Source organism: Xiphophorus couchianus, chromosome 12 (assembly GCF_001444195.1).
Source record: "Xiphophorus couchianus chromosome 12, X_couchianus-1.0, whole genome shotgun sequence".
In the NCBI taxonomy this organism is placed as follows: Eukaryota; Metazoa; Chordata; class Actinopteri; order Cyprinodontiformes; family Poeciliidae; genus Xiphophorus; species Xiphophorus couchianus.
This window is the reverse complement of record NC_040239.1, coordinates 25,570,289-25,590,121: the sequence shown is the minus strand read 5'-3', so window position 1 is coordinate 25,590,121 and position 19,833 is coordinate 25,570,289. Positions and strand designations below refer to the sequence as shown.

The 19,833-nt window shown below is 40.5% G+C and overlaps 3 protein-coding genes and 1 long non-coding RNA gene across 5 annotated transcripts; 2 read left to right on the top strand and 2 right to left on the bottom strand.

The window, feature by feature from the left end:
- The first annotated feature begins 1,787 nt into the window (after nt 1-1,787).
- On the top strand, nt 1,788-3,407 carry LOC114154507 (uncharacterized). The gene is made up of 2 exons (XR_003597573.1): nt 1,788-2,615; nt 2,704-3,407. It is a non-coding gene; the product is annotated as an uncharacterized LOC114154507 (long non-coding RNA).
- Nucleotides 3,408-6,079: 2,672 nt separating this feature from the next.
- LOC114154506 (progonadoliberin-1-like) lies at nt 6,080-7,795 on the bottom strand. The gene is made up of 4 exons (XM_028033636.1): nt 6,736-7,795; nt 6,497-6,635; nt 6,315-6,413; nt 6,080-6,229 (listed from the first exon to the last, which is right to left on the bottom strand). The coding sequence occupies exons 2-4, from the start codon at nt 6,632-6,634 to the stop codon at nt 6,182-6,184; spliced, it is 285 nt and encodes a 94-aa protein (XP_027889437.1). The 5' UTR covers nt 6,635; nt 6,736-7,795; the 3' UTR covers nt 6,080-6,181.
- A 103-nt stretch (nt 7,796-7,898) lies between these two features.
- On the bottom strand, nt 7,899-13,773 carry kctd9a (potassium channel tetramerization domain containing 9a). Of its 2 annotated transcripts, none has more exons than XM_028033629.1 (12): nt 13,574-13,773; nt 13,220-13,341; nt 13,085-13,128; nt 12,912-13,008; nt 12,199-12,257; nt 11,993-12,121; nt 11,834-11,901; nt 11,644-11,757; nt 11,413-11,562; nt 11,199-11,304; nt 10,975-11,108; nt 7,899-9,326 (listed from the first exon to the last, which is right to left on the bottom strand). In XM_028033629.1, exons 1-12 carry the CDS (start codon nt 13,619-13,621, stop codon nt 9,210-9,212), a joined length of 1,188 nt encoding a protein of 395 aa, XP_027889430.1. In that variant the 5' UTR covers nt 13,622-13,773; the 3' UTR covers nt 7,899-9,209. The 2 variants fall into 2 exon arrangements, with proteins under 2 accessions (XP_027889430.1, XP_027889431.1); XM_028033630.1 differs by having other exon boundaries at nt 11,644-11,739; nt 13,574-13,772.
- Nucleotides 13,774-14,432: 659 nt separating this feature from the next.
- On the top strand, nt 14,433-19,286 carry ankrd39 (ankyrin repeat domain 39). Its single transcript, XM_028033635.1, has 4 exons — nt 14,433-15,001; nt 15,147-15,250; nt 16,597-16,800; nt 16,896-19,286. Exons 1-4 carry the CDS (start codon nt 14,911-14,913, stop codon nt 17,043-17,045), a joined length of 549 nt encoding a protein of 182 aa, XP_027889436.1. The 5' UTR covers nt 14,433-14,910; the 3' UTR covers nt 17,046-19,286.
- Nucleotides 19,287-19,833: the final 547 nt, after the last annotated feature.

The window sequence follows — 19,833 nt, the reverse complement described above, 5'->3', positions numbered from 1 at the left end:
CAGCTGATCCATTTGTATAGCTAACGTTGCAGTTCGTACATTTGTACAAAAGCCAATTATTCCTATAAAATAGGAAATGGAAAAGTGCAGTTAACGTGTTATTTTAAGAAACTGATTGAAAATTTAAAAAGAGGAATTTGACCGTTTGAATGCTGCATAAACGTCATCATTTTATATCTTTTGAATGTCGTTAGGAGTTTTACCATCTAGACACATGACTCAGACAAACCACTAACCTTTGTCACCTGAATAAAGGGGGTGCAAAAGTTTCTGATCAAATTAAAGTTTGATAGCAGGATTTAGTCTTTCATAAACAAAGGAAGAACACCTGCATGTGGGGCAAGGTTTGAATCGTCACTGATTAACTGAAAGAGAACATGAAGCTGGTGTATTTATCTACTATCCTGTTAGCAGCTGATTAATATTGCGGCGTTACAGCCTAATGCAGATCCATGTGCGCAAAAGATATAAATCATCTTTTCACAAAATGAATATTTCAAGACGTGTCTGAGGTCAAGCTAAGTGTGCTGTTTGAGTTTGCATTATTCAGGGGGACATCTGTGGTGACGAACCTTTCAGACACGCATGTAGAGTTGGAAACACCAGTCGTCCCTTTCAGTGCTATAGATGTTCGGGGTTTGGAACGGAGATGTAAAGGAGATTCATTGGAAATGATGATAAATGTTGGTTAAAGGAAGTCTCCCGTGAACCATATTTTCGGTTCATGGGAGACTGGCGCCGCAGCAGAGAAAAACAACTGAGACGGAACAAAAAGGGAAGTTTTAGCTTACCACACAGGGCTTCATTTTTATGATTTGTGGAGTGTGCGTAATAAAAGGCACAACCTCAAGTTGTTTTCCAAAGGCAGTTCAGCCTGTAGGAGAGCTCTCATAGGTCCTTGTCAGCACAATTAACTGTACGCTTCCGCTGCCTTGACCTGGACTGACCTTCTGCAGTCAGACTCCAGCCTCCTCTGTTCAGGCCTCTCACCTGTCTCCGTTCTTGTTTAGTGACGAGCAAAGCACTCAAGATACCGGAGGTGCCGTCACGCTTCAGTGGCACTCGTCAATGAGTGGAGCTTGAGTTTTGTCGTCTTGTGCTTTTTTTTCTTCTTCTTCTTTCTTTCTTTTTTTACCATTGTAACCAGGCCCGAAGCATTTTACTGCGCTGTGAAATGAAACTCAGCTGGAGACGGGCCCCTAACGAGTCCACCGGGCCAGACTCTCCTCGTTGGTGGAGCAGATCCAGAAAGATTAGCATCTTGGCTCCCTTTTAATTTAGTGAGAGATTCTCATATAAGCAATCTCACCAGATCGCAGGAACAACATGAACTAGTTGGCTGGAGATGTGCGCAAGCTGTTGTTTTAAGCATTTTAATTCGCCTGCTTTCTAATGAAAAACAAAAAAGAAGTATTTTCATGTTCTATCTTATTATTAGCAAAGGGACATTAAATTTGAAAAATGTAATGTTCCTAATCATTGTTGGTTCTAGCAAGCAAAACATTCAGGATTTTAATTTTTGTTTGTTTATTTATTTATCTTTGCTCATTTATGAGACAGTTAAACAAGTTAATAAAATCTTTCTCCTGAACAGCAGTCCCGCCTCATGTCAGGTGCTTCCCCTTTTCTGAAGATCAGACACAGTCAGTTCACTTCAGTTTGTTGCTTTTATTGTTTTATTACTTTAAGTGTGATATCACAACAACCAGGCCTGGGGCAATACAGTCCCTTTTGTATATTTAGATTTTAAACAAAATCTACAAATCTGCTGAAATTTGTAGTGTGTGTGTGTGGGGGGGCGGGGGGGTTGTAATGTCAGACAATGCAGATTCATTTACACAAATGTACATCATAAAATCTTTGGGCATATTTTCTATATCAGTTATAAATATTTTAATCATGCAAACATTACTTGTAAAGCAATTCCTAATATTTTGATCAGAATTTAACTGAAGATGTTGGTTCGGTCAACATTATTCTTATTCGCCGTGTTCTGCAGAGAATGGTGAAGCTGATACGTTTATATGTGCTGCATTACGAGTAAATATAACAATTTATTACAAATTAAGAACTGTCATAATGCATGGGAAAAGAAAAGAAAGAATAATCATCAACACATGAATCTTTCGCTAGTTTAGCGATAGCAATGCTAACGCAAGACTGTCTTTGGAAGTTTGCAGGCTTTGTTTTTTTTTTTTCTTTCGCTTGCAAATAAAATGTTAAAATTTTAATCAAATAAATTATATTGTAAATGTCTGTAAACGTTAATGATGGTTAAATTCTCGCAGGTAACTGATTGTGTCGCTTCTTTGAAACGTTTGATCTGATTTGTTCTACATTGTGTTCAAAAGATAACAGTAGCTATTTCACTATTTTAATTATGACTAAAACTCATAGTTATGACTTCCTGCTAGGCTTTTACTTGATCTTTTTTGGCAGAAATGTTGTTCCGCATGTATGGGTTGTATTAGGAATCTATAGAAACTTAAAGAACCAACCTAGATTAGTAATAGACCAAGTTTCAGATTTGGAGCAGAAATGAGAGTTTCTATCCAGGATTAGCTTGTTCTTCAACACGTTTGCTAAAGTCAACTCTACTTAGCTAACTTAGCTAAGTAGCTAAGTTAGCTAAGTAGAGCTAACTACTTAGGTCTACTTAGCTAACTAAGTAGAGCTTAGTTAGCTAAGCTAAGGGTTAAGAAGCTAAGTTAGCTAAGTAGCTAACTTAGCTTCTTAACCCTGAGTGAGGTTCTAGCTCTGGTCGTCAGGGAAAAGGCTTACATTCGACCTAGTTAGTAGATATAAAAACTCAGCTTATATTTCAATAATGTTTTATCCCATAATCAAAGTCTAATGGTCTTTTGTCTCATTTTTAACTTAATACAAAGAAGATGTACCATCATTGCACTAATCACCATTTTAAAACTGGTTGTAATTTGATCAAAATACTCTCGGTGTGAAACTGTGTAAATTGCTCCACTGATTTTTACGGTTAATTTTTAAACTCATTTTATTATTGTAAAAGTCTGCCATGTTGAAAAGAAACAAGCATGTCTATGTGCTGAAACTCTGGTCAGTGTTTTCTCTGATTAGTTAAATACGTCTGACTGGTCTGAGTGAGACAAATTAGAAGTAATTATTGGACTTCACAGCAGTGGGAGCCTGTGCTCAGCAGAGTGTGTGTGGGTGTGTGTCCTCATCCCTGATCGTTGCGCATTACTTTCCTCTGAACGATTTAATATTTCAGATTAACCGCAGGGCGACGATTGCTGTATGCCTCTGATTGAAAACAGAAAAGTGGACTGGCACAGAACCATTGTCCATGATGGTGTTGATCTTATGTAAATCATTTACATCCTGCTGCTGTTTCTCACATACTGAATGCTAATAAAGCATAACCACCACAGCAATTTGGTGTTGAGTCTGTGTTAAGTTGGTTTAGTCTCATTTGCTATATGAGACCAACTGAAACATTTTTTTTTTTTTGCCATGTGTGTTTGCTAAGTAATGCCTGAGTGACAGATGGATTGAACTAATTTGACAAAAACAAAAAACAAAAACACACACATTCACACTTTGCGTTGAAGATAAGGCTGTGCTCAGCCCATTTGCTTGTCAGCAGGATTTTACAGGCTGTTATTCCACAGTGAAAGCGCCATGATGAATAAACTTCGATCTCCGGCTTGGTTTGTTTAAATTTCATACTCTGTTGGCAAACACACACATGTCGCCTGCCTCAGATAATTGCCGTGTTGATTATCCAGTCTTAATAAAACAGCGTAATAATCTACAGGGGATAGTATGTGATTTAACAAAAGCAGGCAGCATTCTAATAAATTGGCATTCAGTCCATTTTATCTTTAGCAATAAACACAATAAATACATGAAAAAAACAAACAAACAAACAAAAAAAAATAAAAAAAACGCCACTGGTGTAATATCATGCAGTCTCAAATCTGGAGCAGAGGTAACAAAGATCAACACGATTCGACAAAATGCTGCTGCATACTGAATGAAACAAGGCCCGTTGTCACAATGAAGGATTATACAATTCAATAGAAAGTTTTCTGTTTATTTCTAGTGCCCTCTGGTGGTAGAAAATGCAGCATTACAGGCAGTTATTTCTTTGAATGGGCCGAATTTCAAAATAAAGGATAATTTCACAAATGTTCACAATTCTTCTTAATGACCTCCTGTGCATTGTGCACTGCATCATACACACTTTGGATATCTTTTTATTTATGTATTTATTTATTTTTGCAAAGATTGCACAAAACAAACAAAAATACGTACTACTGTTCTAAATGACCCAGGAAGATGATGGACCTTAACGAATCAAACAGGACTAATTACAGTATTTTGCAAAACTTTTCCCGTCTCTTGAATTTCCTGATGTTTTCTCATGTAGTAAACTTAGAACATGCCCAACACAAATTATTAATGCATCATTTGCAAATAAAATTCCAAAATTATTTTCTATTTGGACCTCTTTACTCTAATACCCTTAAATAAAAACAAGTACAGCTTTCTGAAGTTATCTAATTGGTAGCTGGAATTTAAATGTGGGTACTTTTATCCCAGTGTAAGTGTAGATGTCCTGTGAAGGGCTGAGAGATTAATTGGAGAACATTAGAGGAACAAGCAGCTTCATGAAGGCCAAGGAACACAGCAGACGGGTCAGGTGTACATCATGGGGAGGTTTAAAGCAAAGTCGGGCCATAAAACAAAATCCTGCGTGCTAAACAGCTGACAGAGCTCTGCAAGTTTATCAAGAATTTCCTGTCTAGCTAAACTGACAGGCTAAGCAAGAAGAGCGTTAATCAGAGAAGCAGCCAGTAACCCTGGAGAAACTGCAGAGATCTGCAGCTCAGGAGGATTGATCTACCAACTGGACATCTAATAGTCATGCATCGCACAATGTTGGCAGTTGTTATAGCCGTGTAGGGGGCTATGAAGGGAATTTCAAACAGTGATATGTATGCTTGAACAAACACGTCACCCACATGGTGAAACATCTACATGGTGTCCCCTGACGCTTCTCTTCACCAGGGACAGGGTGGGAATATGTATGGAACTAAACATAGGGCAAAACTAGAAGAAAACCTGTCAAAAGGTTGCAAAAGATTTGAGGAAGCGGTTCACCTAAACATGCAGCCATGGCTACAATAAAGTCGTTTTGTGTTGAGTAGTCAAATAAAATTCTAGTCAAAAACATTCAAGTTTGCGGTCGTCACATCTTGGAAATGTTCAAGGAGTGTAAATACAGGGTGGACCATAAGTTTCTATACATAGGAGAATGTAAAATTTATATTTCGTTTGTATTTCAGATACTCGAGAAGATGCGTTTGACAAACGAGCAAATAATTGAAATTATACTGATGGCTGGATCGGGGGGCCGTCGCAGGGTTGCACAAAACTTTAATAGAAAATGTGGAATGAGCGTCACACACATCACACTGTGGCAAAACTTATTTGCAAGTTTCAAAAAACTGGAAATGTTGGAGATCAACCCCAAAGTGGTCCGAGACATGCAGCGATTACACAGAGTCCCACAAAAATAAAAACGGTTGTTCGATATAAAATGTTTATTTCTTTCTATGTATGGAAACTTATGGAAATGTACTTCCCAGTACATTTTTGGGAAGCACTGTGTGCCAATGATGCTGGTTCTTCTGACCGATGTGTACTGAGCGGGAAAAACAAGTCCTGATTTTTAAGTTTGAATGGTTATTTCTCTGCATCTCAGTTTAATAACAAAGCTTACTTTTCAGGAGGAGGAACTTCTCGGAAATTTTTTTTCAAATCCAAATCAATCGACGAGAAAGCCCGGGTGAATTTGGATCCCAATTCATTTCAAAACGTATGTCTGCCATCTGCTATGCTATGACCTTTTGCAGCCTGAGTGAAGAAGAATCTTGTTTTTCATTACTGAGGACCACGCTTCAAAGAGTTTAAGCAATGGTGAAAGGAAAAGGAAAAAGAAAAGTGTTTTGATTTTTTGCTAATATCTTTGTTTTTCTTCCTATTTTTGTTGTTGTTGCAAAAACCAAAATCCCCAAGACAGTAACAGAGTGAAGCAGAAAGATTGAGAACAACTTTTATTCATAAGTTGTGAACCTGATGCCACCACTATGCAGCAACTAACGATGTTTGAGTTAAACACATAAAAACACACCAGACATCATTTTTCGAATGGTTGTTGTCCGTGTTCCCTCTCAGACACGCTCCCCTGAAAGAAGAGAAAAACATCACTAACAGAGCTCAGATGTGACCTAATTGTGAAAAACACAAGAACACAGGAGTCCACATCTCACGAGAAGTCCTTTCATTCTGTAGATTTTGGCAGGCAGTGACTCCTCTGCACAGCCCAGAACGGTGCAAGGCGCAGCCATGTGAGCAAAACCTTCATAAATCTGTTACAGGAGAGAAAATACAAGGAGAACATCGGCAGAAATGACTAAAAGTCCAAGTTTAGGATAAGTGCTCAGGTGCTTACGCTGTCCAGCGTGTTTGGGAAGCCATCCAGTTCCCTCTTTCCGCCTGGGCTCAGCCCGAATGACCAGTGCTGACCTCTGCCCAGCGACAGCACCGTCCCCACCAGGAGGAGCCACAGAGTCAGCGTTCCGACAGCCATTCTGACACAGAGAGAAATAATAACACTTTTGTACTCTACACAATCTTTTCTTTTTACTTTTCCCTATTTGGTCACACCTCTCGCCGCTGTAAGGACGTTACCTTTTGTCCAGAAATCGAGGAGCTCCTCCAACACCTGTTGAGAGAATGCTGCTGCACACTGGGCTTTATATAAGGATCTTCTGCTTTGTTGCTGCCATCACTTCACTACAGGGAGGCTGCAAAGTGGAATTAAGCAACACCAGGCACCACTGGCAACCCGCAGAGCTGTTCAACAATTACAAAACGTGTTTCATTTATTTATTTATTTGCAATAAAAATAGCGAGTCGCAAAGTGTTCCACAAACGGGAAGCTCTTTCCATTTTTCATTTTGTTGTGTTGTAGCAGCAAACTCTATTGAATTTTTATTAAATAATTTTTTTTTAAGCCTCAATTTGATAAAACTGCCTACAGTAAATATTCAAGAAGTGTGTTGTGGATTTGAGCCCCTCTGGGTCAGTACTTCAGGGTCAATTTGACCTTCTTCCTCAACTTCCTCATGTTCCCGCCTACATGACTTGGGCAATACGATGATAATGCATTCGTTTTCTTTTGGACACTCGTCCGTAGTGACCAGATTTGTGGTGTGCACATCCAGTAGTCATCCTACTAACAGATTTTACCATAAGAGATGCAAACTTAGCTACTTCTTTGCTGATAAATGGTAATTGTGTGCTGGTCTCTTAAGACAGAATGGGAAAGACTTTGGGGAGTGTGAATACTTTATACTGTAAAGCAGCAATCTTTCAGAATGTTTTATGAGTTCAGTCACAACAATATTCAAACCACTTATAAACTCTGTGCTGATATTTGCTAATCGTGTGTCTGGTTGTGCTAGACTTTATTTAGAGGTATCAGAATAAGCGACGTGTTAGCTGTTTTATTTTTACTTGTAGAAGTTGGAAGAAAACAAAAACGGGTGAAGTTTATAGTTCTAATGTGAAAAACAAAATCCAAAGGGTATGAATACTTCAGTCAAATGCAGAGGCTTGTTCAGGGCCGCTGTAATGCAGACTGCTACAGGAGATTCTCCCTGCTCACAGCTATCAGAATTTACCCACAATTCTTGGATAAGTTACAGCAAAATTTCATTTCCCTTTGGGATTAATAAAGTATTTTCTTTTTATTGAATTAAGGGTTCCTAGATCCTTCTTACAATTACTTATGAATGCACGTCAATGACTAAAACCACATGACCCAATAACAGAAAACAAGCACATTTTCCTCTTTATAGCAGTTTATTTCTAACAGTCGTTCATGGAAATATTCCCATGGCTGAGTGCAACGAAAGGAGATAACTACAATCCAACACCCAAATCTGGCCTGCGTTGCATTCGATGAGATGTATTAAAAATAAATAACCACAGCTCTTCCACTGACTTGACCTCTCAAGTATAAATACACAACATGATTGCCTTCATTATTCATTCTGAGAGGCTGGAGTACCTACGGTCTGGCCGTGTGAACGCTTGTAGTATTGCATCAGAGCAGCTCGGAGCTGCAGCCGGAGAAACTTCACCAGTCTTCCCTCAAACAAAGGAGGTGAAGGTGGGGGGTCTTCATACGTGCATAACGGACACCGGACCACCTGGAAGCGAGGCGAGGAGTCTCGCGAAACAAAGAGCACGACATCCCAGCTGCCCCCCGCGAAGCTTTGGAAGCACTGGATTTGTTCTACGTTTACGTCATTATTATACGAAGGTAAAGCACCGAGACGTTTGGCGAGAAGGTTACACCGTGTAACAAGGTAACATGGACATGTGCAAAATAGGTTCAAAGCATGATTAGGTGGTAGGATTAAATGGAGGAGACGGAGCACTACAACCCGAAAACACGTCGACGATTCGACAAGCCATGCGACACTCACAAGCATGCAAAACTTTGGGAGGCTTACACACAGAAACGGTAGAGGAGGTAGATTCACGGAGCACTAAAACAAACAAACACTAACAATGAGAAATGTTACAGCTCTACACGGCGCATTGCATATTCAAGCTGTAGCATAGTTTTGCGGCGCACTAACAGCGGTTTCAGCCTCTTAGACTAAAGCCTGCTGCGCTGTATGGCTTTGGCTTGAGAATCCAGCAACGTAAAGTTTAATATTTCAAAGAGAGATCCTTTGCGCACGGACACAGTAATTGGTGTAGCAACCCCTTCTGTTGTTGCTACAGCAGCATTCGGTGAAGCTCAGCTTTTTTTTCTGCTCACATGTATTCTGACTCGAACTCCTAGTAACACGTCAAGTGAAACGAGATAAGTAAAATGACACACGTAACAGCAAGCAGGAAGACGACTTAAGTTTTGGTGATAAATGCAGCAGGATGTTGAGGAAACACACGCCGTCAACCCTGGGAACTTCTCATAGTGCAAGGTATTTAAAGCTAGTCTAATATTGTCAGAACGCCAGGGAGTCGCGCATGCCGTTTACCCGCGGCGGAGGACAGGTAAAGCCAGATTCGACGAGGAGGAATGTGCAGTATGACACACGGGGAGAGAAACGACATGGAGAGAGAGAGAACTCGGTTCTGCGGGCGAGTTATCTGACGCTCTGCGACATGTGCAGAGGGGTCAGCATCTCCTCAAAAATGGCCCCCTTCACGTTGGAGCCCCTCAGGTTGGCTTCCTGCAGATCGCAGCCAGACAAGTCGCAGTTCTGCATCGAGAAAGAGCGAAACACAAAGGAGAGGCGAGGTGTTAAAATACCGAGCAGATCAGGACACAATCTAACAGGTGTTACTTCCTTCTCCGTGTTACCTCTGAGGCCAAGAAACAAGTTCACATGACTGAAGAAGCTCAATCAAATCACTATTCAAACGTTATTGAACCATAAAACCAAGACTAGAAAAAATATGCTATTTTTTCGTCTGGCTAAATGTAAAACAAAGCAAAAAAACACATTCCCAATTTATATAACAGAGCATCAGCAGATAATTAAAAAGTCAAATATTACACATCAACTGCCATAAACTAATTAAACTAATATTAACCTACACATAGCTACAGATGTAAATCACGTCTCTATGGAAAGAGCAATTAATCTCCAATGTTACCGTGTGAAGGTCTATATTGGAGAGATTTTTAATGCTCATAAAAAAGCTGCATTAGTTATTTTTTATGGCTTTTTAACCTTCCTACTTTTCAGAAGCTTCTCCCTGTCTTGCATTAACCCAAAACAGATAAAATATCATAGAAGCTGATGCGCTTGTGTCGGCTGATCAAATCAGGAAAGCATCAGGTTGTGATGACGATTCTTCAGGATTTCTTTTTCTAGACTGATCTCAAGCTTTTGACAACAGTTGTTCACAGTATTTTACCTCATAAACGTGCTTGGCTTTTCTGAAAGAACTTACAAATGACTTTATAATTATGTTGTCAATTAACAAGAATTTGTTAGGCCACATTTGTTACTATAAGATGTGAGGTCCTGCAGGGATCTATTCTGGTGTCACTTTTATTTCTGCTGCTGTTTGCTATAATTTGTTGCTCATGATACCCATTTGTTTTCTTCTTATGAAAAAATGTCTGTGCTAACAGGTAAAACTAGGGATGAGCTTAAAAACATTTCCAGATTCTTCCTTCTAAGTACATTATCTCTTGACGCACATCTGATTTGATGAAGGCAGATCTGAGCTGGCAAAAAATGTCGATGTTTCTGTACCTTATATACTGCTATCCTGACAACTTCAAATAAAAAATAAATATTTAGCTTGTGTTTCTACTTCTAAAATCTAGAGTGACACACACACGGTCATAACACCAGACACAGAAAAATCAACTGCATCCTTCACAATTTCATACTACATGTTGTAATTTTTGCCCATATATTTATACTTGGTCTGGATGAATGGATTTTGTGTGAAATGTTGTTTGTGGAGGAAACTTTCATTATCGTTGTGGCGATTTGTATTCAATACTGTGCAAACCTGAACGCACATAAACTCACTTTTTCTTTAATATTGTGTCATGATATTATTTGTAAAGTACTTTCCTGGATTTCAATATTTTAACTTGTATTTTGGATGCATTTTAAATTCCTTAATAAGAGATGTTAAAGGTTGTTCTGTCTCACAATGATGTTGTTTTTTAGTCTGGATTGAAGTTGTTTCTTCATTATCAATGATAAAGCCTTCTTCCGCCCCCCATACTGTGCGTAGCGTGTTAAAGGTGGCCTGTAGATGAGTTATATTTTTATCTGACTCAATTATTCTCGACCTTTAAAAAAAAAAAAAAAAGGTCATCTCAAAGCTTGCCCTCTGACTCAGCTCCTGTGGCTGCTTTTAACAGATAATCCTTCACTCTACCTCCAAATCCGTCCCCGCTAAAGTGGCCCCCCGCAGGTTGCAGTTCTTCAGCTTTGCGTTTTTCAGGGTGGCCACACGCAGGTTGACGCCGGTCATCTGGCTTCCTTCCATGTCAACTCCTTTCAGATTCGCACCTGGCCGTCAAATCAAAAGGAGTCAAAATGAGATGACGGACGTGGACGAATGTATTTGAGTCTTTCGGTGAACATCTGCGGAGAGCTTGCCTTCAAGATTGGCCTTCAATCCAGACGGGTCTTCAAAGTTGCACCCTTTTAAAGAAGCTCCCTCGGCGTTGCAGCAGAGCATCTTAACTCCTTGCAGATTAGCGCCCTTTACAAAAAACAAAACAAACAAACAAAAAAAAAACAAAGTTAAAAGCACATATTTTGTCAAAATCAACTGTAGAAAGTTATAGAAAAAAAAAAAAAGAACACTTACATCCATGTTGGCTCCAGAGAGGTCGGCCCGCTCCAGATTGGAGCAGCACAGATTAGCGTGCGTCAGATTGCAGCGGCTGAGGTTAGCCATCTTGAAGTTGATGTAGCGCAGATCAAGTCGGGACAGATCGGCACCACTGAAGTTAAGACCCTACAAACAACAAGAGCGACGCTGGCTAAATGTTCTTTTCGGATAGCGAACGAGAGACGAAACTTCTTCTGTTAGCGTCACCTGACAGCGGAGCTCTGACTTGGTGGAGGTGGCCAGGAGAAAACGAACAAACTCCTTTCGGGAAATGGGAGAGTGATCCTCGGGTGGCTGTGAGTTCTGTTTAAATGGTAAAAACTGGTAAGTGGAAGGGGAAAAAATAAATAAATCAAAGGGGGGTGATTACGTTATTCAAATGTGCATTTCACAATACCTTGATTACAACTTCCAGCTGTTCAGCCAGTTGTTCAATTCCAAAGAACCGAGCCTCCTCCAAGACTCCTGGAAAACACGTATGGCTCGTCATGGCACTGGACTGTGTGTTGTAGGCAACAAAATGACTAACTAGTGGAGGAAAATCAAAAAAGCTCACCTCGTATATTTATTCCTTCATTGACAATGAGCTGACCGTGTCTCAAATAGTTCAGAATTGGCTCAAAGTATTCAGGGCTGCGGTCGATCAGGTACGCCCCATACTTGTCCTGTTTGTTTCCCCACACATCTGCAGAGAATAATACCCCTTACTTACAAAAGACTCGCCTCAGAATTACAATTTCTGGTGGGGATATGAAGCGGTACCTTTTTCACGGAACATATGAGCGAGCATGCTCTCCGGCTCTTTGCTGACCAAAGTACTCCTGAACACAAATCAGAGAGAGTTAAGACAAAAGCAAAACTGGCATACAGTGCAGTGCTTCACAAAAATGATTCATATGCAATAATCTTTTGTTATTTTCGTAGCAAAATATTACGATTTCACCCGCCTCTCTACATATTTACAATGTTGAAGCAAACTGCAAACATGACTTCTGATGGCCTTCTTTTAGGGCTGCGACTAAAGTTTATTTTAAGAAACAACTATTCTAACGATTAATTGATTAGTCGGAAAACAAATTGGCACAGTCTATAGGTTTTTCATTTAGCCTTTTTTTTATCCAACATTACATTAAATGATTACATTTGTTTTTTGCCTAGCAAAATGCAACAAGAATAGCATTTCAGTGAACTTGAACAGGGCGAAGCTAAAACTATGCCACATATTCACAGACATAAGCATTTCATATTAAATTCAAAATGTATACATATTTTGTACAGTTTTGGCTTAATTACTGATCTGAATATGTTGGGGGTTTTTTTTTTCCAGCAAATGGCCTTTCTTGGAGTCTGTTGACTCGTCAAGACTGCACTTTCTTTCTTTCAACAAATTTACTGTACAAATACTTTTAAGAGGCACTGCATATTGCGACATCTAGTAATGCATTCAACTAATTGATGATTTAAACCACAGGCACCTTGTGGTGGTAAAGAGGCGACCACCGATATTCAGGGTCAGCCAGTCGGTGTGTGCTCCGTGCTGATCAGATGTGACCCTGACTTCACTCTGTGGGTCTACCAATGACAAAAACAGATGTTTTACACATGTCCACACTGACTGGCAGCATATACAGGAAGAGTCTGTGCTCACCAATAAATGGGTCTCCCTCTGACACATACAGTACGTCATCATCCCTGATGACAGACACACATATAAACACGTTTAGGGCAACAATCTGAGAATAAACCCACCATGTAACAACTGCTGCGGAATGAATGGGTTTACCGTATTAGGGCGATGTCATCTATGAGACCACCCCTCCCATTGTATAAACAGGAAGCTTTGATTCCCAGCTTATTGCTCGCTACTGACAGCAGATCAGACAAGGTCCCGTAAACGGCTACAACCTGTAAAGAAAGGAGTTGACGTCGAAAATAAAAGTCTGCTTTATCATAAAAGCCAGAAAATGGGCTACATTAAGCGTCCCTACAGCTAACATCGGTTTGTACTCCATATAACTGCGTAATATCCCTGAATAGCGACAGTTTCCCCATTATGATACGCTTTCTGTAGCTCGGTGTGGGGAGAAAGCGGTCATTCTGCGGCCCAGGCTCCCACACAGTCTCACTTTTTACCCACCTTGCCATTTTTAGACGTCCCGTTAACAAACAGGGTAACTCTTCTCATTCTCTGCGCGCTTTGGTCCTAAGTGACTTCATATAAGTCCGAATAACAAACAGGGCTTTGTTTTTTCAGCCAGCTATCTACCAGTTATCTAGATAAAGCTGGACAACTAGCTACATTAGACAATAAAGCGAGAAAAAAAGATGCCTTCAAAAACTCCGGGAAAAATCTGCTTCGACGTATTTTTATTCATCATCATTAGTAGTAAAGGCACCTTAGAGACTTGTAAAGGAATTGCGAGAAGCTCTGAGTTGTACTTCTGAGGAACACAGTGTTAGTATAACAAAACTCTGCTTTTTATTTGAAGCTACATCGTTAAAACACGTCGTTAAAGTACCAGCATGATGGTTAACATAGGCTGTTTTTTAAAGAATAGTATTATGTTAGCATTTACTTAAACGCCATTTGGTAACTTTATTACTAAGGGCTAATTTATTTTTTCTCTGGGTATTATTTTTCTAGACCTATAGTTACACAATACAAAAAAGTAGACTGCACCTGAAGTATACTTTTCATACGACACTCTGCTATTGGCCGAGGGCCTTCTACGTAAGGACGTTATGTGCGTCAGACAGGGCGTATGCCTTAACAGTCAGCCGGTGGGGAACCCGGGCAGAATTGATGACGAGTTGGCGTTGAAGGAGTTTGAGAGAGAGAGAGACAGAGAGACGAGTTGAAATATGCTTTTGTTACTACACATTACATTTTAAAACACATTTATTCCAATATAAATGTTTATACATTTAAGATGTCATTTTTACATTTCGGTATCATGCTAGAAATGTATTCCTGATATTTACTGATATCTTTCAGCATGGAGTCTGCATGTTCGCCCTTCTCGTGCTGGGTTCTTTCTGGGTATTCTACATCTCTCCAACGGTCCAAAAAATGCATGTCAATCCGTCAAAATTTTCCTAGCAAACCGATGCTCCGTTTCGAATGGTGTGTGTAAGACACGCCTACCCAGTGCACCGGTTCCCTCCCCGGCTTACAAATGGAGCGCACCCTTCAGTATAGCGTTAGCATCTAGCCATCCTGAACTCATACATTTCGTTTCTTTGAAAACAGCTGCAGGTTACGCTGTTAGTACAGTTTTCTGTATGTACTATTGTTTTTGGAAATGACGTCTTAATATCACAAAACTTCTGTCAGTGGTGAATGTGTTGTCATGCGCTAAGACACAAAGTTTTGGACTACAAGCATGTCTGTTTTTATCATCTTTATGCCTTTCTGCGGTTCCAAAATTGGGATTTAAACTCCGCTGTTTGTCAGCTGTCCTTCCAGTTACAGCCATGTCTGACAAGCACCACTGTTCATGTTGCTCCCACCCCGTCTCCTCCCCCAGTGTTCATCAGACTCTGGATGAAATGGATTTTGAAAGAGGTTTGCATTCATTTGTCAAACCAACGGTGTTAGATTATTGGACAGTTATAGCTTTCCAAACAAAACTATCTTTCGTGTGTTATTTTCTGGCCTGTGTTAGTCGTTGCCAGCAGGGTACAGAGTTATGTGCCACTTCTTTCTGCAGGTATCTGGTCAGCTGCCCTGGATGGAGACCTGCAGAGAGTCAGGCTCCTTGTCCAGAAGGGGACTGACCCGAACATGAAAGATTCAGCTGGGTACACAGCTCTGGTGAGTCCATTTGGAAGATGTTTACCTCTCATTTGCTTTTGCCTCTCCTCTTCAAGTCTCTGTCTGGCCGTATTAGTTTAGGATATGATCCTTGCCCATTGTGATTGATTGAAGAGATGGTTTAAATTTCCTCCTTCTCTCTCCTCTGGGATTTGGGGTCGTAGTTCAGGTATTATTTTTAAAACGACATTTAAAAGGCCTTCATTCAGGAAAATAATATATTTCTGCTATGTCTGTCCAGCCTCTCAGCAATGTTGCTCATCTTATAATTATGTTTGTAAAAATCGGTTAGTCCTAATATGTGGTAGTTTTGACAAACAAATCTAGACTTGATCCATTTAGTTCTGTCTGGAGTACGGGGGAAGGTTATCTGGGAACAACCTTTATATTATTACTTTATATTATACTTACATTCCTTATGGGCTGGTTTTCAGCAGAACCTCTTTAGAGAATCTGCTGCTTTCATGGGCATCATCTTTTGGGGTAGCAGCATCAAAGCCAGTGACTTGGAAAAAAAAACAACAAGCTGTTAAAGAAGGTTGTTTCTATTGGGGACTACTTTATAAGCTCTGGGGATGAGTTTTTTTTTTTATATATATTATCATAAGCAATTTGATACACTTGATCACATTATATCATCAATAGAACTCATGAATTCATTGTTCTAGTTTGATTTAGAGATGGGGCCCAGTCGACATCTGCAGCTTTTTAGATTACAAAGCTATGCTACGATCTGAAGTCCGTTTTTATCCACCCAGCTCAGCAGTGTGAATACGTATCCCCTCAGCTGACAATGATATGAAAATGGGATCTTTAATTATATTGCCTTATTCCTCAGGAAGATTAAAACACTAAATGTTTAAGTAAAATATTTCGGAACCTGAATTTCCTGGGTCAGGATGTCCAGTTTGAATCAGGTGTGAATAGGTGTGTAGCCTGTGTTGTAACTGGTACCTTTATGTCTTTCTCTCAAAAAATTGACAGAGTACTTCTAAACGGAACCATTTTAGGCCCCATCCTTTGTTTAGGAATGTTCTTAGAAAGTTCTGAGTTGCATGACGTGTTAGAAATCTATTGTGAATTGTTATGTGTTTTAGTAATTGTCTTAAAACTTGGCATATTATTAAGCAAACGTGAAGTTATCTCTAGTTTTGTGTTTTTCTTTTGTGTGTGTGTGTGTGTGTGTTTTTACATAATGGCCCTAATCCAGTTTTTTAAATAGGTTTTCTTTAATCCTTGACTATTAAATGCCTGTATAAGCTTTACAGGCTTCTTTTATCTCAACTGTGTGCTGTGCCTGATCAAACAATGCACAATGAAATCCTAATTTCTGCGCTTTGCTTCAGCACTACGGGAGCCGTAGCGGACATCTCGCCGTGTGCACGTTTCTCCTCGAGAGCGGCGCGTGTCCGTCCCCTCAGACTCCGGGCGGGGCCACTCCGCTCCATCGAGCAGCGTACTGCGGTCATCCGGACGTGGTTCGGCTGCTTCTGCAAAGCGGTGCAGATCCCACCCTCTGTGATGACGATGGTGCGAATCCTTTGCACAAGGTACGCAACGATTATCAGTGCTACCATTCCACAGAAACATCTTTTTGATGTTTTATCAATGTTTGTGATTACTCCTCTGCTTGATGCTCGAGCAGGCTGCAGAACAGGGCCACGCTAAAGTGTGCCAGCTGCTTCTCAAGCGTTGCCCGGCACTCTGCAGCCAGGGGAACAAGAAGCTCCAGCTGCCCTACCAGCTGACACAGCAGGGAGATCTGCAGGAGATCCTCAAACCACCCCGGTCATAATGGACGGAGATGCTAACATCTCACACACACACGCACACAAGATGAAAACCATACATGATGAAGACTGAGTGTGGGAATCGGTGAACGTGGAATAACATTTTTAACCTCCGGCATTGTTCCAGTCTTTGATCTTTATTTCACCGCCTTTGTATCGTCTGTACTTCTCAAACTTCAACAAAACGTGCAAACGTTTCAAAACCTCATTTTGAATTCAGTTGATTTTCTGGATAAACTTGGTTCAGCTTCTGTGAAGTTTGCTCAAACTAGAGGGTCAAAAACCCTCTGAAAGTTAAAGTTTTAGAATGTTAAAAGTGGATCGAATCTAATTTATTTACGTAGCACATTCAAGAGCAACCGCCCAAAGTGCTGCACACAAAAACAACAACAATGATGGTAATTCCAACATGGAAGATAAGAAAAATAGAAACATTAAAGGCCCAACATGTGAAACTCTATCAGCACTGATAAATCCAGTATAGACTGCTCCACATTGATGTGGCTGTGCAGGATGTGGGTGAATGGTTATAATCTCAGACAGTAGGGGGAGCTATTGCCTAATGGAAGATCACAGTGTTTGGCCTTGGCGTGTAAATTTCATGGCATCTAACAAGAGCGAGCTTACTCAGTTTTTCCTTCACACCACTGGAAAACGTAATAGCAAAAATTACATGAGCGCAAACAGCTATTACAGTAAGACGGACACCAGCGCTCAGGCATACTGCATCTACAAAATACAATCTAGCTCTCAATCAAAAGGATTGATTGGTGCCTAAGCCATCAAACTATTTCATTTTAGTAGAGTTTTCACAGTTATAAACAACATGAACAATGTATTTTTCCTTTTTCTGAATAAAACTCAGTTTAAAAAAAAATCCTGCTCAGCTGAAACAGATGGAAATACTTTTAGCTGTTGTCTGGCATGTCTACCATGTCAAACCATGTTAAATATGTAACACATGCATGTACAGGAGGCAGATTAACCCCCCTCCACCGCTCTGCCCTCCCTCCTCCCTCTGCGAATGTGCAGAACTTTAAAAGCTCTCCTCCCGTTTCCCTGCAGCCCACGCGGATCGGGAACCCACGGCAGAAAAACTTCTCGCTGCAGCCTGGCGCACTTTCATTGGGTCCGCCGGTGGGTGGTGTTTCCAAACTACCCTTCCAACCACATCCATGCCGTGACTGGAGGGGTGCCAGGCCACATCTGGAGCTCATTGCTGCTGACGCCACACAGCACACGGAGATGGGGTGTCAGGAGGGGGTAGTTTGGGGGGGCTGTATTTCAGCTCGGTGGATCTTTGCCAGGAGAGCTGTTTATGCTCGGTGACAAGTCCCCCCCCCCCCCTCCCGCCTCCAACATAGCGGAGGAGCTGGAGCCGGTCGTATCCCCACTGAATGTCAAGTGACAGTGAAGGCAAGCGGGTTTCTGGGGCCTTTATTCATCTCAGTGGCACAAGACAACAAGAAAAAGTACTTTCAGAATTGAGAGGCTGCTTTACATGACACCCTGACTAATAGACCAGCCCCACAGCATCCTCTAAAAGTGTCCCACTGCCACATTCTGTGAAACACGATCAAAGTTGATGTTTTAGATTTGTGAGCAGTGAGGTAATGAAAACCCACTGTAGGAATGTCGAAGGCCTCAGTCGTTACCGATCATTTTTCCTGACCTGGTTTGAATTTGTTTCATGTCGAAACAGATGATTTTTTTTTTTTCGCCCCTCCTTTTGAAATAGGTCTACCTATATGGGCTGGGAGTTTTCACTTAAAGTGAAGACTTGGACAGGATTCCAGAAGTTTCAGGAATTAGGATCACTGCTCTATTTAGAAAGCTTTATTTGGAGAGCAATGAAACTTCCTGGGCCTGGAACCCACTTCCACCATAATGAGTCCAACTTAAACCTGTACTGGATGTTATTTTCCCCTGAAATAGAAGGTGGTCTGTGTGCCATGCTTGCATGATGGGATTTTTAGTCTCATTTTATACAGTACGCTTGTCTGCGAGTAGATAATGAGAACGGCTTGTCCTCGGACCCCTGGAGGCTGACAAATATCTCTATGCAGAAGAGGTGGCTTTGGAATGGAACACACAAAGAAATGTATATGAATCAACACATAAATATATAATACTGTTTTCTATTTTTAAATATATATTTTTTATGGGAATCTGTCTATCTTCTCAAGATGTAAACTTGCATCGTTCTCTATCACTTTTAGCACAATTGAATTAAAGAATAAAACAAATTCTTTGTGAATTTCTGGAAGATATTTAGTATTTAGGCTTTAAATCTAGAAACAAACAGCGGAATGAATGAAGGATTGATGAAAAGAACAAAAGGATGGATGGACTGATTAATGAACTATGGATGGAAAAGTTTATGGAGAGATGGTTGGAAAGATAGATGGTAGATTGGATGGATGGATGGAATAACAGATGTATGGAGGAACGGATGGAGGACAGATGGATACATGGATGGAGGAAATGATGGATGGATGGAAGGAATAACAGATGGATGGGTGAATAGATGGACGGATGGAAGAACAGATGATGGACGGAGGAACTGTTGGATGGATGGAAAAACTGATGGACGGACGGATGGATGGAACTTTTATACAAAAGAATCAACAATAAATGTTCTATAGATGTCCAGCAGTGGAAATGGTTAAACTCAATCCAGCTCCATCCTGTCCCAGAACCAGGTCTTTTGTTTTGCGTTTAAATGTTGGTTTTCACAGATGAAAGCATCACCTGGTTCTTATCTCCCCTGTCTCCACCTAGACAAAAGCTTCC

Coding starts and splice junctions, on each gene's coding strand:
- ankrd39 (XM_028033635.1), top strand. CDS start 14,911: ATGTCTGACAAGCACCACTGTTCATGTTGCTCCCACCCCGTCTCCTCC. Junction 15,002..15,146: donor TGAAATGGATTTTGAAAGAG/GTTTGCATTCAT, acceptor TTCTTTCTGCAG/GTATCTGGTCAGCTGCCCTG. Junction 16,801..16,895: donor GTGCGAATCCTTTGCACAAG/GTACGCAACGAT, acceptor ATGCTCGAGCAG/GCTGCAGAACAGGGCCACGC.
- LOC114154506 (XM_028033636.1), bottom strand. CDS start 6,634: ATGGCTGTCGGAACGCTGACTCTGTGGCTCCTCCTGGTGGGGACGGTG. Junction 6,414..6,496: donor TCCCAAACACGCTGGACAGC/GTAAGCACCTGA, acceptor CTCCTGTAACAG/ATTTATGAAGGTTTTGCTCA. Junction 6,230..6,314: donor ACAGAATGAAAGGACTTCTC/GTGAGATGTGGA, acceptor CTCTTCTTTCAG/GGGAGCGTGTCTGAGAGGGA.
- kctd9a (XM_028033629.1), bottom strand. CDS start 13,621: ATGAGAAGAGTTACCCTGTTTGTTAACGGGACGTCTAAAAATGGCAAG. Junction 12,258..12,911: donor CGCCTCTTTACCACCACAAG/GTGCCTGTGGTT, acceptor ATTTGTGTTCAG/GAGTACTTTGGTCAGCAAAG. Junction 11,563..11,643: donor AGTCAGAGCTCCGCTGTCAG/GTGACGCTAACA, acceptor TGTTGTTTGTAG/GGTCTTAACTTCAGTGGTGC.